This window comes from Oculina patagonica, chromosome 3 (assembly GCF_052425735.1).
Source record: "Oculina patagonica isolate OP01 chromosome 3, crgOcupat, whole genome shotgun sequence".
NCBI lineage: Eukaryota > Metazoa > Cnidaria > Anthozoa > Scleractinia > Oculinidae > Oculina > Oculina patagonica.
Window position 1 is genome coordinate 12,345,057 of NC_135760.1, and position 15,151 is coordinate 12,360,207.

The 15,151-nt window shown below is 38.8% G+C and overlaps 1 protein-coding gene across 1 annotated transcript in view; it reads right to left on the bottom strand.

The window, feature by feature from the left end:
* Positions 1-211: 211 nt before the first annotated feature.
* LOC144646618 (uncharacterized) overlaps positions 212-15,151 on the bottom strand; it is a 36,510-nt gene continuing 21,570 nt past the window's right edge. The window contains exons 26-39 of the mRNA XM_078506268.1: positions 13,174-13,284; positions 12,298-12,367; positions 11,869-11,984; positions 11,256-11,421; positions 10,998-11,113; positions 10,176-10,341; positions 9,289-9,401; positions 8,223-8,421; positions 6,638-6,761; positions 5,775-5,869; positions 5,131-5,212; positions 4,321-4,448; positions 3,278-3,412; positions 212-2,646 (exon numbers count right to left, since the gene is read on the bottom strand). Coding sequence (XP_078362394.1) covers positions 2,537-2,646; positions 3,278-3,412; positions 4,321-4,448; positions 5,131-5,212; positions 5,775-5,869; positions 6,638-6,761; positions 8,223-8,421; positions 9,289-9,401; positions 10,176-10,341; positions 10,998-11,113; positions 11,256-11,421; positions 11,869-11,984; positions 12,298-12,367; positions 13,174-13,284 — 1,731 coding nt within the window. The 3' untranslated portion in view covers positions 212-2,536. The remainder of the gene's footprint in view (positions 2,647-3,277; positions 3,413-4,320; positions 4,449-5,130; positions 5,213-5,774; positions 5,870-6,637; positions 6,762-8,222; positions 8,422-9,288; positions 9,402-10,175; positions 10,342-10,997; positions 11,114-11,255; positions 11,422-11,868; positions 11,985-12,297; positions 12,368-13,173; positions 13,285-15,151) is intronic.

Here is a 15,151-nt window from a genome sequence, read left to right on the forward strand (position 1 = left end):
TAGGTGGAGAGAGGAACTATGAGAGTAAGGTGTCTAGTCTAAGAACACATTGCAGTGCCCCGGCCAGGTCTTGAACCCGGACCGCACGATCCGGTGTCTGCTGCGCTAACCATTAGGCCACCGCGCCTTCACTGTAAGAGTGTAGACCGTGGAAAAATTCAGTGGAGTTATGATATTAACCTCTATGAATTATTTAAGGAACTTCCAGCAGTTATTAAAACAATACTTTATTGAAGGTTACACTGATACAAAGCTGATCATTAGCCAAACCTTTTAATATAACACCTAAGCACAGCAAACACCAAATTTTTTAAAACTACTAATTATGTATCGTGTGAAAAAAGCTGACTCAGCGAAAAGTTGCATAAGGGCAGCTGCATATATTTATTACAAGTCAGTTTTTATTTTTTGTTCTCGTCTCAAGACAGCAAAACTGATGGGTAAACATACCCAGCTGGATTGTACAACTTTGTGCTGAAGAAATTGTTCATAATACAGCATTCTAACCCAAAATCTAACGCTTTTAAGAGCGTTTTCCTTAGCACACAGTCAGAAAGACTAAGACAAGTGCAATGAAGTCTATTGAACTTGTTTTGGTGTGCATTAACACTCCAAAATACTAAATTTTAATATAAACTACACTTAGTGACACACTTATTGTGTCAAGTTAAAAGAGAGTACAAAAATGACCCTAGCTACATCAAATTCGGAAGCTGCTCCAAAAATAATTGGTATCAGATACCTTTATGTTTAATTTTACAACCTAGCTGCCATAATAAATTGAAAGTTTTTATAAACTTCCCTGTTTTACTATTTAAAATAAAGGTAACATCAAAACTTAAGACAAGTCAGGGTTCACCTACAATTGTTACAGTTCCTGATTTGTACTGTCTGTTTAAAACAACGGCACACGTTTTTGTTATTGATGTTGTACAAGCCTGAAGTAGCTGCAATGGTATATATATATAATACTTGTGCTATCCAATAAAAAGAAGATGTTTCCCAGGGGATTCATTAAGGTTTGGAGTAGGTGGGGTTCAGGGATTGGCACGCAGGAAAAGTTTCAGCAAGGCCCTACCCTCTTTGGTAAAGTGGGTTCAGATGTTGAAAACAGCCAGGCAAATTCCTGTTCACAGCTGGTCAATTTGCCCTGTGCCTGCCCCTTATGAAACCCCATTTTCCCCAAATCTTTGCAAACAAATATTTCACATACTGCATAGCAACCTTACTCGAGGTAGACATATTACAAATATCTCAAGGATATAAACACTTCAGCATTACAAAGACTCACAAAAAAAATACGTGAAACCTTCAGGGCTTCAACAGGATTTGAATCCGTGACCTCAGCGATATCGGTGCGATGCTCTACTAACTGAGCTATGAAGCCACACATTGGGAACAAGGTCAATTATCTGATTGTGAGTTCTTGTTTTCCATAAAAGATTAGAATGACATGAAGAATATCACAACCAACTTTACTTTAAAAAATCTTACAACTAATCCTATGAGTGAACTACCACTGCTGTAACTTTGGTTAAACCCTCGTTGAGTCTCCCCTACTGGCTAGTTCTTGAATCTTAGATACAATTTAACAAATAAACTGGAGGTTGAGATGTTATTAACCCCGTACCATACATAGAATTCTAGCTGTCATGTACCTCTTGTTAACACTGTTATTGCCAACACAGATGTATTGCTAATTTCTCATTACTATGAGAGAATTATAAAAATGTACAAAAAACTTAAGTTGGCCTTACTGAATATACATCATCACAGAATATACTAGTTAATGAAGTTGTACTTAAAGGAGAAGTTCACTCTAGAATGACCATTTATTTTGTTTACACCAATAAAAAGTTTACACAAAGATATGTTATTCACAAAAATTTCAGCCTGCAACGTTCGCTATAACCCTACAAAATCTTTCCCAAAACTCGACAACTGAACGCTACCATCTTGAAGCTGGAAATGTATGCGTGACGTCAAAGAGCTCAGCCTGAAGTTTGGCGGTAAAATTTTAATAGTCGAAACTCCTGGTTTTATGTATTTTTTGGAGCTCTGTTTGAGAACAATGGAGCTGCACAAACAGGCATTTTGACGAACAAATGCCACTACGAAGAAACAAGGTGTTTCGAGTATTTAAATTTTCCCGCCAAACTTCAGGCTGAGCTCTTTGACGTCACGCATACATTATCAGCTCCAAGATGGCGGCGTTCAGTTGTCGAGTTTTGGGAAAGATTTCACAGGGTTATAGCACACGTTGGAGGCAGAAATTTTGGTGAATAACATATCTTTGTACAAACTTTTTATTGGCGTAAAGAAAATAAAGGGCCATTCTGGAGTGAACTTCTCCTTTAAGATATTTCAGTGTCATCAATAGAAGACTTGTTGTTGCATAACAAGATGTGTTAGGCTTTGCGTTGTTCTAACCTAACACTACAAACAGGATAAATATCACCCTTGGAGCTTTTTATAGTTTGTACACATTGAGTAGCACTACTGGTGTGTAAACATTAAGATGCACAGAACTGGAATGTTAAATCATGGCTAGTTCATCATGTTCACCTAGAGGTATTTTCTCTGCATCTTTGTAAACCTTACTCCTTCCTCTTTTCGAATGATCACCAAAAATGACATCTGGAGAATCTATAACAGAATCAAAATAAATAAATAAAAAAAATCAGAATTAAGTTACAATATGTTAAGAGCACTTGACTAGTCAACTGCAAGTGTTCCTCGGTATCGCCATAGTTCTGTGTACACATGACCCTGGCTATGTCTGGCGCTTGAAACTAAACTGCTCAATCCAGAGTCCAGTGGATGAGCGGAATGTGCTGTTGGGACTTTGAGACCCTTTCTTCTTTCTAGGCCATGTTCAGCTGTACAGTATTTTACAGCCCTATTCAAAACTAGATGTTAGAAAAGACTTGCAGAAATCACAACACTACAGTCAACCCTCTTTTAACGTACTCCTTTATAAGATGGACACCTTTCTTAGACGGACACCTGGTGTTGGTCCCACTCCCTGTTTTTTAGTCATTTTACTGTAACTAAACTCCCTGAAAGATAGACAACTCTAAAAAGCCAGTACTGACGGTGTTCGTCTTAAAAGAGAGATGACTGTATCATTGTTACATATACCCTACATAGTTCATATAAGGTTGTACCCTCCACCCAACCCTAGAGCCCAACATACTAACAGCTGGGCCACCACCAACCTTCAAAACTTGATACAGGTGCAAGCCACATATTTACCAAAATGTTTTGCAAGTGTTACCTGCTTGCATGTCCTCATTATAAACAACTCTCATCTCATCCTCCTCATGGTCTTTGTCGTGCATTTTTCTGTAGTGCTTCTCGAGTGATTTGTATTTCATGTAATAAAATATCAAACCACACAACAAAGCTACACCTGTGGAATAACAACAAACAAATCAGTTAACTAGTAAACTAGTTTCTTGATAAGTTAATCATGCCTCAGTCTCAGCCCCGAGGGTTGTTTGGGTTCGAAATTTTCGATCCCGGGATTTTTTTGGGTAGGAAAATTTGGCAAGCATTTTTTTAAATTAAGTAGGGATGTTTTTGGGTATTTAAAATAATCTGGAGATTCGTGGTAGTGCTTTGGCTGCAAAGTTCTGCAAATAAAGTACAAACAAACGTGTTTTGCTGTTGATTTTTGAGGGGTCAATTAGTGATCTAGGGATTTTTTGGGTTATGTTGAAAGCCCTAGGGATGTTTTGGGTCTTGGTTTTGCCCGCATTCGATCATCCCCGTCATTTGAAATCCCGAGTACCCCCCCTGGGGTTTCAGCTAATAATTTGGTTGTTCAGTTAATTATCTTTTGAACCCCTCAACTTCAGTGGAAGCATCAGGTCGTCATCCATTTATCTATTTATGGCAGTTCAATATTATTATGGTCAAGTTTAGAGTTTATAATAGAAATCGGCCATCAAATTCAGTGTCAGAAGAATCTCTGAAGACAGCCTGTTACTGTTACTTTTTTGTGGAAGAGGGTTGGGAGGGGGGGGGGCAGTAAGGACTGAGGTAAGGGTGGAAGGGTGGGAAGCTGGAGAAAAAAGGAAATTTTTTCATTATTTCGATTAGTTATTACTAATTTCAATTATATTGAACTTGAAGTCTGGGAGTTGGGAGGGCAGGGTGCAGATTTGGGAACTTATTGCCCCCTTCCCTCCTAAAAGGTGATCAGTAAATTAAATGCGACAAGACAAAAATATAGATATCACTCAAATGTACATTCACCTGTTACCAAAACAACTTTAAATAACGATTACTCTCTACACAACAGATAAATATCTGTACCTATTATTGCAAGGGGTATAGCGATAGCGAGTGTTTTGTTTTGACTACCATCGTCTGGCGAGCCACCTTTCTGAGCCCCGACTGATGGCTTTCCTCCTGAGGTAGGTGAAATGACTTCAGAAACAGTGCTGAAAAAACAACAGCATTACTTTATTGACAACATCAATTTTATTATACAATGTACAGAAATAAAAACTTTTATAAATAGAAGAGAATCAAGTGCAGGGGATTCTCCACTGAGAACTGAAAGATAGTTGTGGAAAACGTTTTCCTTGTAAAGACTCCCAGGGAAAGTTTGCCCTTGACTTCCGGTAAGGCGGATCGACGCCGTGCGACTCGTGTTGAATCGACAAGTACTCTTGACGAATCGATCCAGATTAATGTTTTGAACCTGTTTAAAATCATTGTACAATAAGGGCCAATTTACAAAGTCCACCTTATTTGCATGTGACAATTAGCTTACGACAGGCCTATGACAAGACTTATGACATGACATGTGACAACTCACTTACAAGTAAGAAGGTTGTAGGTTTGTTTTACACGACACAATTCATGTTGAAGGCCTGTCGTATGCTTGTTGTCTGCGACAAAGACATACCCTGTAAATCGGCCCTATGTAATGTCTATAGTAACGCAAAGCATGTTTGTCATAATTTGAACCTCTGTATCTACTTTTTAAATTACTTAACTGTGATCTCTTAACTTGTGATGGAGTTTCGAGGCTTGGAAAATTGTTGTGTCAATTTGTGACATGCCAATCAACTACTCTAACCATCTCTAACCAGTCAAAAAATTGCTGCCACAACAAACCTTAAGGAACCACTGACAAGCTTCCAGTCTCTCGCTATAAAGCCTTTATTGAGAGCAGATTTAGCCTTTGTCATAGAAACACCTTGTACATGTAAAAGAAAAGATTGTTATAAAGTTGAGGGAATATATTTTCTTCACTGTGACACAGAGATGGTTTTAAAACTCTAAAGCACCAAGACTGCATGGTCTCTACATTCCCCTTAGTTATCAAGTTCCAAGGCCCATACCACAAGATACAGACAAACAAGGTTTGGTGGTGAATTTTGAGCATATGAGGCTATCATGCATAAGGCCTATTGATAGGTTATAGGATAAGAAAGACGATCCCTATCTTACAATATTGACCCTTAGAAATTAAACAAGGTTAATAATTCACTTATTATAACTATCTCTGCCTTAGGAAAAAAGAAAGTGTTTCAAGTTAAGCATGCAGGGGGTGGGTCTTACTGAAGAAGAAAAAAACTTGCAAAACTAACCAATCACAGTGAGAGATCTAATAATCAACTACACAAGTCACAAAAATTATGCAAATGATCACCACGACAAAATGATTTGATAAAAAAAAATTCCAAATAGAAAAAAATTTACAAAACAAGCTACACTTGTTGATGATTAAAATAATACTTAAAAGATCAGTTTATTACCAGAACTGTTAAGTGGTGGAATAAGATCAAACATAACTTTTCCCTGTTCTGCTCGTCCAGTGTTTCTCTTGATTTCAATAGCAGCTAGTCGATCGCTGGATTAAAAAAAAAAAACATTTTAAACACAAATTCATCATGAGCAAACAATAAATAATGAACTTCCATCATCTAGACAAAATTAAGTAAGTATTTATGAAGAATACTGTCCGAGATATTTCACTAGTTTGTATTATGGAATCCCTCATTACTTCCAGTGATCAGTCTTCACACCAACCTCACTGGCATGGTAGTGTCAACAACTCTTTCATTCTGCTTTCCTCAAAGTTCATGCAACTAATTTATCATACAATAACAACTTAGAAAATGAGTCTGTTAAAGCAACTTATACTATAGCAAACATCAAGTAAAACGCATGCTCTGATTGGTAAATCTATGAAGCATTTAATATTTGCACATGGGTGGATGCTGATGAATGCCTTTAACTTGAGCATGTGCACTGATATCGTGCAACGACAAAAAGCGATCAATGAAAAAATAAAGTGTAACTACTTCATGAGTTTTCTAACCAGAAGTTTGATCTTGTTTTAGGTTCTTATCAGTGATAGTAACCTTAGTATACACAGTTCTGTCTCAGAGAAACTGTAAGAAACCATCTATAAAACAAATGACACGGCTGTGCATTACTGAGTTATGGATGGGAGGTTAGCTAAGCACTCAAGAAGCTAGAGTCACTCTCAGTGCTTCTTTTGTGCTAAGCAACCTCCTGCATGGACCCATAACTCAATAGAACACATTGTTTCATTTAATTTTGTTAAATAAAAATTACAAAATTTGCCCAAATTTGATTGAATAAAAATACTTACTCCAAAATGTTAGCTTTGGTACTGGCAACTTGAATGAATTGAGGAATAAAGTTTTTTGAAGCTTCTTCACCATCCATTACGGGGCCTGTAAAGGTCATGCTGAGCCGTTCTGTGCCCTTTAAAGCTGGGGATTAAATAATCACCAACAGTTACTCTTGTATAATTTCTTATCACGTATGTTATGTACCATCAAGATAATTAGCCCATGAAAAAGATTCCCTCCTTCACTCTAGTTTCATGGCATGAATTGACCAGGGCTTGGTTGTTCAAAAGCAGAATATCACTCAGGAGGAGGAAGAAAGAAAGGGGGGAGGAGGGGAGGAGGAGGAGGACAAAGAAGAGGAGAGGGAGGAAGAGGAGAAGGATGAACAGGAGGAGGAAAGAGGAGGAAGAGAAGGAGTAGGGGGCGATGGTGGTAGTCAGGGTGGTGGTGGTGGAGGAGGAGGAGGGAGGAGGAGGAAGAGAAGGAGGAGGGGGTGGTGGTGGTGGGAGGAGGAGGAGGAGGAAGAGAAAGAGGAGAGAGAGGAAGAGGAGAAAGATGAACAGGAGGAAGAGAAGGAATAGGGGTAATGGTGGTGGAGGTGGAGGAGGAAGAGAAAGAGGAGAGAGAGGAAGAGGAGAAAGATGAACAGGAGGAGGAAAGAGGGGGAAGAGAAGGAATAGGGGTAATGGTGGTGGAGGTGGAGGAGGAAGAGAAAGAGGAGAGGGAGGAAGAGGAGAAAGATGAACAGGAGGAGGAAAGAGGAGGAAGAGAAGGAGGAGGGGGTGGTGGTGGAGGAGGAGGAGGAGGAAGAGAAAGAGGAGAGAGAGGAAGAGGAGAAAGATGAACAGGAGGAAGAGAAAGAGGAGGGGGTGGTGGTGGTGGGGAGGAGGAGGAAGAGAAAGAAGAGAGAGAGGAAGAGGAGAAATATGAACAGGGAGGAGGAAGAGAAGGAGGAGGGGTGGTGGTGGTGGTGGAGACAGAGGAGGAAGAGGATGGGAGGAGGAAGAGGAGAAAGATGAACAGGAGGCAAGAGGAGGAAGAGAAGGAGGAGGGGGTGGTGGTGGTGGGGGGGGGGGGGAGGAGGAGAAGGAGGAAGAGGAGAAGGATGAACAGGAGGAGGAAAGAGGAGAAAGAGAAGGAGGAGGGGGTGGTGGTGGTAGGGGAGAGAAGGAGAAGGAGAGTCAGGGTGGTGGTGGTGGAGACAGAGGAGGAAGAGGATGAGGAGGAAGAGGAGAAGGAGGAAGAGGAGAAGGATGAACAGGAGGCAAGAGGAGGAAGAGAAGGAGGAGGGGGTGGTGGGGGGGGGGAGGAAGAAGAAAAGGAGAAGGAAGGGGGGGGAGGAAGAGGAGAAGGATGAACAGGAGGAGGAAAGAGGAGGAAGAGTAGGAGGAGGGGGTGGTGGTGGTCAGGGTGGTGGTGGTGGTGGTGGTGGTGGAGGAGGAGGAGAAGGAAGAGAAGGAAGACAAGGAGGAGAAGGAGGAGGAGGAGGCAGAGGAAGAAGAGGAAAAGGACAAGAAGGAGGAGGTGGTGGTAATCAGGGTGGAGGAGGTAGTCAGGTACTGGTAATCCTATGGTAGAGAAGAGGAATGTTCTAATACTTGCCTGTTTCTGTCCGTTGCTTCTTTGGGCTTATGTGCTGCAATCCATCCCCAGCACCATTAACAGGAGTCACAACAAAGGAATAATATGTGTTGCTAAACAGATGCTTGAAGGTGTATGCTGTGGTTGAGCCATCCACTGTCATAATCTTAAAATTATCAGTGTTCAATGGGTCTTCAATAATGGCTTTTCCCCACTTGATCTGAAATAAAACAAAAACAATTGATGCACATTACTGCTTTACAGCTCAGAACTGTGTCAGAGGAGGGACATTGTATACAAAAGCCACAAGAATTGCTAAAACAGCCACTTTTACTGTGACTTTTTGTGACTTTTAATTAGACAGTTGTTACTTATACTGGTAATTAGTGACTTTACAAGTCAGGGAACATTTATTGAATGTTTATAATTAAGTGACAATCTAACGAGCATTCTTATTGGTTTAAACAGCGTGCTTTATGAGAGTAAAAAGCATGCTGCTTACGAGTGCTCTCGCCATCTTTTACAGTTTGCGTGCAGGTGCAGCTTGTGGATCATTTCAAATCTCGCTGTTTTAGCAAACCGTGGAGAATTTTTAAGGTTTGAGTGGTTCAGCTCTATCAAAAATTAATGATAAGACTTCAAGTAGTGCTTAACGTGCTTTTATTTCAAAAATTCAGACGAGTTTTTGAAAAAAAAGAATTTGTAGATCAAGACTTTTGACGCCGTTGCGTACGATCCGTCACGCCATTCCGCATGCGCATCCTGAGATTAAATCGTGTTTAAATCCAGTTTCTCTAAAGTTTTAAGTAAAACTTTATTTTCTGTTATAAAGCACTCAAGGAAGTGGCGATAGCACTCAAGAAGTAGGCAGAAACACTCGCCTGCAGCTCGTGTTTCACCCTACACTTCTTTTGTGCTCTTGTCACTTCCTTGCTTGCTTTATAACAGAACAAAGCACGGCCAAGGCTTTTTTAATTGTTAATTAAGGACATCTATGTTATGAAAACAAAGGTCACCAACAACTTCATCCTTTACCATATTACATTAGATAATCTGCAAGAAAAACATCCAATTTAAAGTACTGTACCTTATATTGTTTGATGATTCCATTTGTTGGTTTTGGTGTGGACCATGTGACTTTTATACTTGCCGACAAAGGTGGAACAGTTTCTGTAGTGACATACTGCACAATACCAGGGGCTTAAAAAGAGTTATTAAACAACCATCAGGTCAAACAGTATATCATTACAAATGGTTTGAACCCAAGAGTATTCAGTAGTTCGACTTCAGCTTTTCAACTGTACTTAGTAGTTCAGATTCAAAGATTGTCTGGGTTATTATTTTCCTTCTCTTGCATAGCAGTTATTATTCTGGCCAGAAAAAGGATACAAGGAAGAGGTGAAATCACCGTGAATTATGTTCTTCTGGGCCATGTTCTGTTTTACGAATGGAAGATTACGATGAGAATTCAAGCAGTTTGAATGTTTAAATGGTGTGAAACGTTGACCATTTACCAACCGCAGCCGAATGAAAATTATGAAAATTGCTAATAAAAAACTGGTAGCTACAGCCAGAACTTTACATCTTCTTTGGCAATGTTAACTGATATAAAATAGCTTTCATGTCATTTTGAGGATCTAATGTAATCCATTTTTTAAACATCAGTCAGTTTTCCAATTTGCATATAGACACAAGATTGCACTGGTGATGTCTGCAGACCAGCGTATATAAATTATATGCTTCTGTTTTTTTTATATAATTTTCACCTTTTGATCTTTTCTTCACTTTTTGTCACTTTTTATCCTACAAGTGACTAGTGTCACCACTTTATTCCAGTCATGGCACCATAAAGGATTACCAGTACAAGTACTGTTACCGACACCTCCATGGTATGCCAGTTCATGAGAAGTGACCCCCCCCCCCCCCAAAAAAAAAAAAAAAAAGGTGCCAAAAAAATTATTACAGTAAACTTACTGGTTTCAGGTGTTTTTGCTGTCACTGCATCACTCTTCACACTAGAGCCCAGACTGTTTTTAGCATAAACAACAAACTTGTAAGTGGTGAATGCCTCCAGCTCCCCAATGGTGTAAGATGTCTTACCAGCTGGCACTGAATAAGGCTTATCTTTGACAGGGCTTAACTGAAAATAATAAAAAAAGTCATAAACAATAATAGAAGTCATAAGAGCAAACTATCCCGATTCCTTGAACCCTCGGTTTCTCAAAAACTCTCGATTTCTCCAACAATTTTTGTTTCCCTAGGATAGAACTTTTTTGTAATTTAACCCCTGGTTACTAGAACCTACTTTATTCTCGAATCAAATTCTCATTTCACCTGGAATGTCAAGAAATCAGGATTCTATTGTATAAAATACTGAATGTCAAAAACTGTAGTTTGGATGAACAGAAAAGCAGTGGAATTACACTGCCATCTGGACTTCAACTGATCTTGGCTTACTTGCTCTCTGAATGTTCCAACAAATACATTTTGTGGATTACACCTGATATGCGCAATAAAAGGTTGATAACCCTACCAAAGTAGTTTCACCAATATAATTTAAACACAAGTATGACATGCATGTTTCTTATGAACAATGAACATGTATTATAATGCTTTAAAGTTTTTGTTTGAGCCAAGTGGTTCAGCTTATGTGGCTCCCAGATGGGATGCTATAGGGTTACCCCTAGCATTTAATTTACCCGCACCGATTTAAACACCTGGGTAGAGAGAGGCTCTGTGAGAGTAACATGTTTTACCCAAGAAAACAACACCTGGAATGCTTAATCCAATTAATACCTGGTAAATTTCATATCCAGTCAGGGTTCCACTGCTCTGTTTAGGAGGATCCCACCGAATGGTAATTTGTTTGTATGATATTGCAACGGCCCGTACATTCTGAGGTGCACCAGGCTCTATCAACAACAAAATAAAACTAAAACATGAGCAACAAGAACTGAAGGAGATCACCACTTTTATAACAAAAAAAACTTTGAAAGCAAAAATCAATAGGAAACAGTATAGTTAAACCTGATAAAATCTCTCAGCTATACTTACTTATAACTTGTGTAGTTACGTTGATTGTAGCAAAAGGCCCTTTACCAGCATCTGAGTAAGCCCAAATTTTTAATACATGCTGTGCTCCAGGTGTTAGTTTGCAGACAACTGCAAAGTTTGTAGGTATATCAAGAATGCTGCCATCTTTTCGTTGAACTTTGTAACCCTGAAATTAATAAAAGGTAAAGTCGAAGGCTTGCCAGCTACAGTTTCTGTTTTACACAACAGTGGGTTTTGCTACTGCTACCCAGGGTTTCAAAACAAGGTGGCAACGGCAGGAGTTCCACCGGCTACTTGATTTTATGTCACCAGTTACTTTGGCCATAGCAATCAGCTTGTGAGAAACAAGCTTTGCTTGTCGCAGCCACCTACTCTTCCTGTTGCTGACGCCGATCAAAACATTTTTAAATCCCTGGCTACCTGCTCAAAAAAAATGAACCTTAATTAAAGCATGTTAAACTTCCTTTGTGTGAAGAGATAATGTCAGAATAAAGTGTCTTGCCCAAACGTCCCATACAAGTACACTGTATGGTCTAGCAGAAACCGGCAACTGCAACTGTGAATTGTTATACGTAGCTCTTGGTCATCTTGGTCACGATCTCGCATTACTTACCTTGGCTGGAAATGACCTTTGGTCTGTCTTTGAAATGAATGGCGGCTTCCACTGTAGTATAGCACAAGTACCATTGTCAGAAACTTTCTTTATCTCACGTGGTGGAAGAGTTGGTTCTGAAAAAAATATTATAATGTTAAAAGAAGACAACATATTACAGAGATTGTTTTTCCCACTGAGTCAAAATATTTATCACGCATTATGACCATTGTGTGGTATAGAAATCCTTCTGGGTGTTTTTCAAATGGTAACTCCAATTTTCCCAACTTTTTAGGACTGGAAAATTAGGTCATATATAATGTCACATAAAAGAATTTAAATAATTATTTCAAGTAACATTATTAACACTGAGAGTGTTTTATCATATTTCCAAACACCAAGAAGAGAATGTTTGTCTGTGTTGAAGGTATTACAAGTTCTCATTCTTACTTGATAACTGTGTTAGTGCCTGGACAGGACCTGCAGATATACTGCGACCTGAGTCACTATTTGCATACACCTGAAACAAGAAATGGCAGTTGAATATCTTAGTCTAACTGATATGTAAATAATTGTCATCTATTATCGTAAGAGTGTTGGGGTTCAATCTTTCAGCACTACTCTAAGATAGGACCATACTCTAACTTAACAATGCAAAGCTACCAAAAGGAGAAATTTGAATATGGTCACTATTATTTTAAGAATTGTTTAAAATCTAAAGCTGCTGTGCTGGATGTTGCAGATACCCTTTCTCATTTGTTCTTTCCACTGTTTGTAGCTCATATTTAACAATTAGACTACGAGCCTGAGTTTTCTATGAGCAAATAGTCAACGAGGCGCAGCCGAGTTGACTATCGCTCATAGAAAATGAGGGCGAGTAGTCTAATTGTTTTAGTAGAAACTCTAAAGGATTGCAGTCCAAAACTTACAATATTGTGCACTTTGAAGACAAAAATCAAGAAAATCTACCGCTTAAAGAGCTACGCACGCGCGACTGTTTTCTATCGGCGAATAGAAAACAGTGGGAGAACCAATCAGATTCGCGGATTTCCAATAGAACACAGCTGAGTTTCTACTAAAATGGTTTATTTGTCATCCCACAATCATCACTTTGCAGGTCAAAAAAGAACAGTTCCCAGTGGATTTATAGCTCAATGGTTGAGCGTTTGCATCAAAATTGCAAAGGTGTTGGGTTCAGATTTGGCTGGGGCTGGTTTCAAGAACCTACCAACACTGTTACTGCTTTTGCTACCAATACTATTCAATACCTCCACTGCTACAGATATCAAACTTCACTTAACATTGATGATATGCTCTTAAACTAACCTCAAAGAAATAGACAGTATCTTGCTGTAAACCTGCAATGTCTCTTGATAATGAAAGGCCATTGTTAACAGTATGGACATTACCGTGGTCATTGTGTGACCAATAACGGATCTATTAAGGAGAGAAAAGTATATGTCCAAGCGATCTACACTTTCCATAGCACAAAGGGAGTAGCATTTTTGTCACTCCCGAACCCATGGATGTGATGTGATATGAAGTTATGTGAATTTAGGTGATGTGATGTGAGCTGACATTGTGTGACATAAAGTGATGTAATGTGTGACATAAAGTGATGTGACATCATAGTCCATTGCAAATCAAACAAAAGAAATTTAATTGTTTTTAAGGTGGCCCGCGGGTATTTATGAGGCTGACAGTTCCCTTTTTTGAGCGCGTTTTAAAACGGGAAAACGTGAAGCGATTGCTTAGATTTTTGAGAATCTGAAAGAATAATACTTAAATTATATAAAATGATAAATTGTATGGCGATCAAACGCGATTTGTTTAAGTTATGAGCGATTTTCGGAAGCCTCCGTTTTTAATAAAATGCGATTATTTTTAAAATGCCACGGTGAATTTTTTTGTAATTACCCCAAAACGCTGCTAAACAGTTGAAGTTTACTCACAACAACTTACAGGAAAATCCACTCCGTAGATTTCCTGAACGAGCGACATCTTTATTTTGCCTTTAAAAACTGTTGTGTTATGCGTTTGTCTTGACCGCCGCATAAATGTGATACTTATAATAACCCAGTACCAGCCAGTTTTGAGGATGATGTCACCTTAATCTTGTGTGTAAAAGTTAAAAAGATCGTGTATATACATCAAATATTAGCAGTCAATAAAGATGGATGGTTTTCAGCCGAATTTTTGAAAATATCAAACAAATAACGTTATTTCAAATTGCGAAAAATTTGTCGATTTGTTTCGCATTTTTTTAAAGCTGCAGCTAGAACAGGATATTGCAAAGGTTTGTGCCGAGTTTCAGCGTATTTCGTTCATACGGTTTGAAGAATTTTGGTCGCAAAGTCAGGAACATTTGCTTTCCAAGTTCTAATCGCTTTGTAAACCTCGCTTTTCGAATGAAATTATTCTGTTGTTGTTCGAAGAGAGGTGTTACTTCCAAATTCCGTACGATCTTCTAGCATCAGGGAATACATGTGCAGGAACGGTAATTGTCATATTAGCAGTAACTATTTCAGGTTGTGTTATTTCCAAGTGGCAGAAGATCATGCGGAATTTTAAAGTAACACCTCTCTTCGAAAACAACAGTATAATTTCATTCGAAATGCGGGGTTTACAAAGCGACTAGAACTTGGAAAGCAAATGTACCTGACTTTCCGACCGAAATTCTTCAAATCGTATGAAAGAAACACGCTGAAACTCGGCACAAACCTTTACAATATCCTGTTCTAGCTGCAGCTTTAAAAAAATGCGAAACAAATCGACAAATTTTTCGCAATTTGAAATAACGTCATTTGTTTGATATTTTTTAAAAATTCGGCTGAAAACCATCCATCTTTATTGACTGCTAACATTTGATGTATACACGCGATCTTTTTAACTTTTACACACAAGATTAAGGTGACAGCAGCCTCAAAACTGGCTGGTACTGGGTTAGTATAAGTATCACATTTAGCGACGGTCAAGTCAGACGCATAACACAACAGTTTTTAAAGGCAAAATAAAGATGTCGCTCGTTCAGGAAATCTACGGAGTGGATTTTCCTGTAAGTTGTTGTGAGTAAACTTCAACTGTTTAGCAGCGTTTTGGGGTAATTACAAAAAAATTCACCCTGGCATTGTAAAAATAATCGCATTTTATTAAAAAAGAAGGCTTCCGAAAATCGCTCATAACTTAAACAAATCGCGTTTGATCGCTATAAATTTTATCATTTTAGGATTTTTCTTTCAGATTCTCAAAAATCTAAGCAATCGCTTCACGTTTTCCCGTTTTAAAACGCGCTTAAAAATGGGAA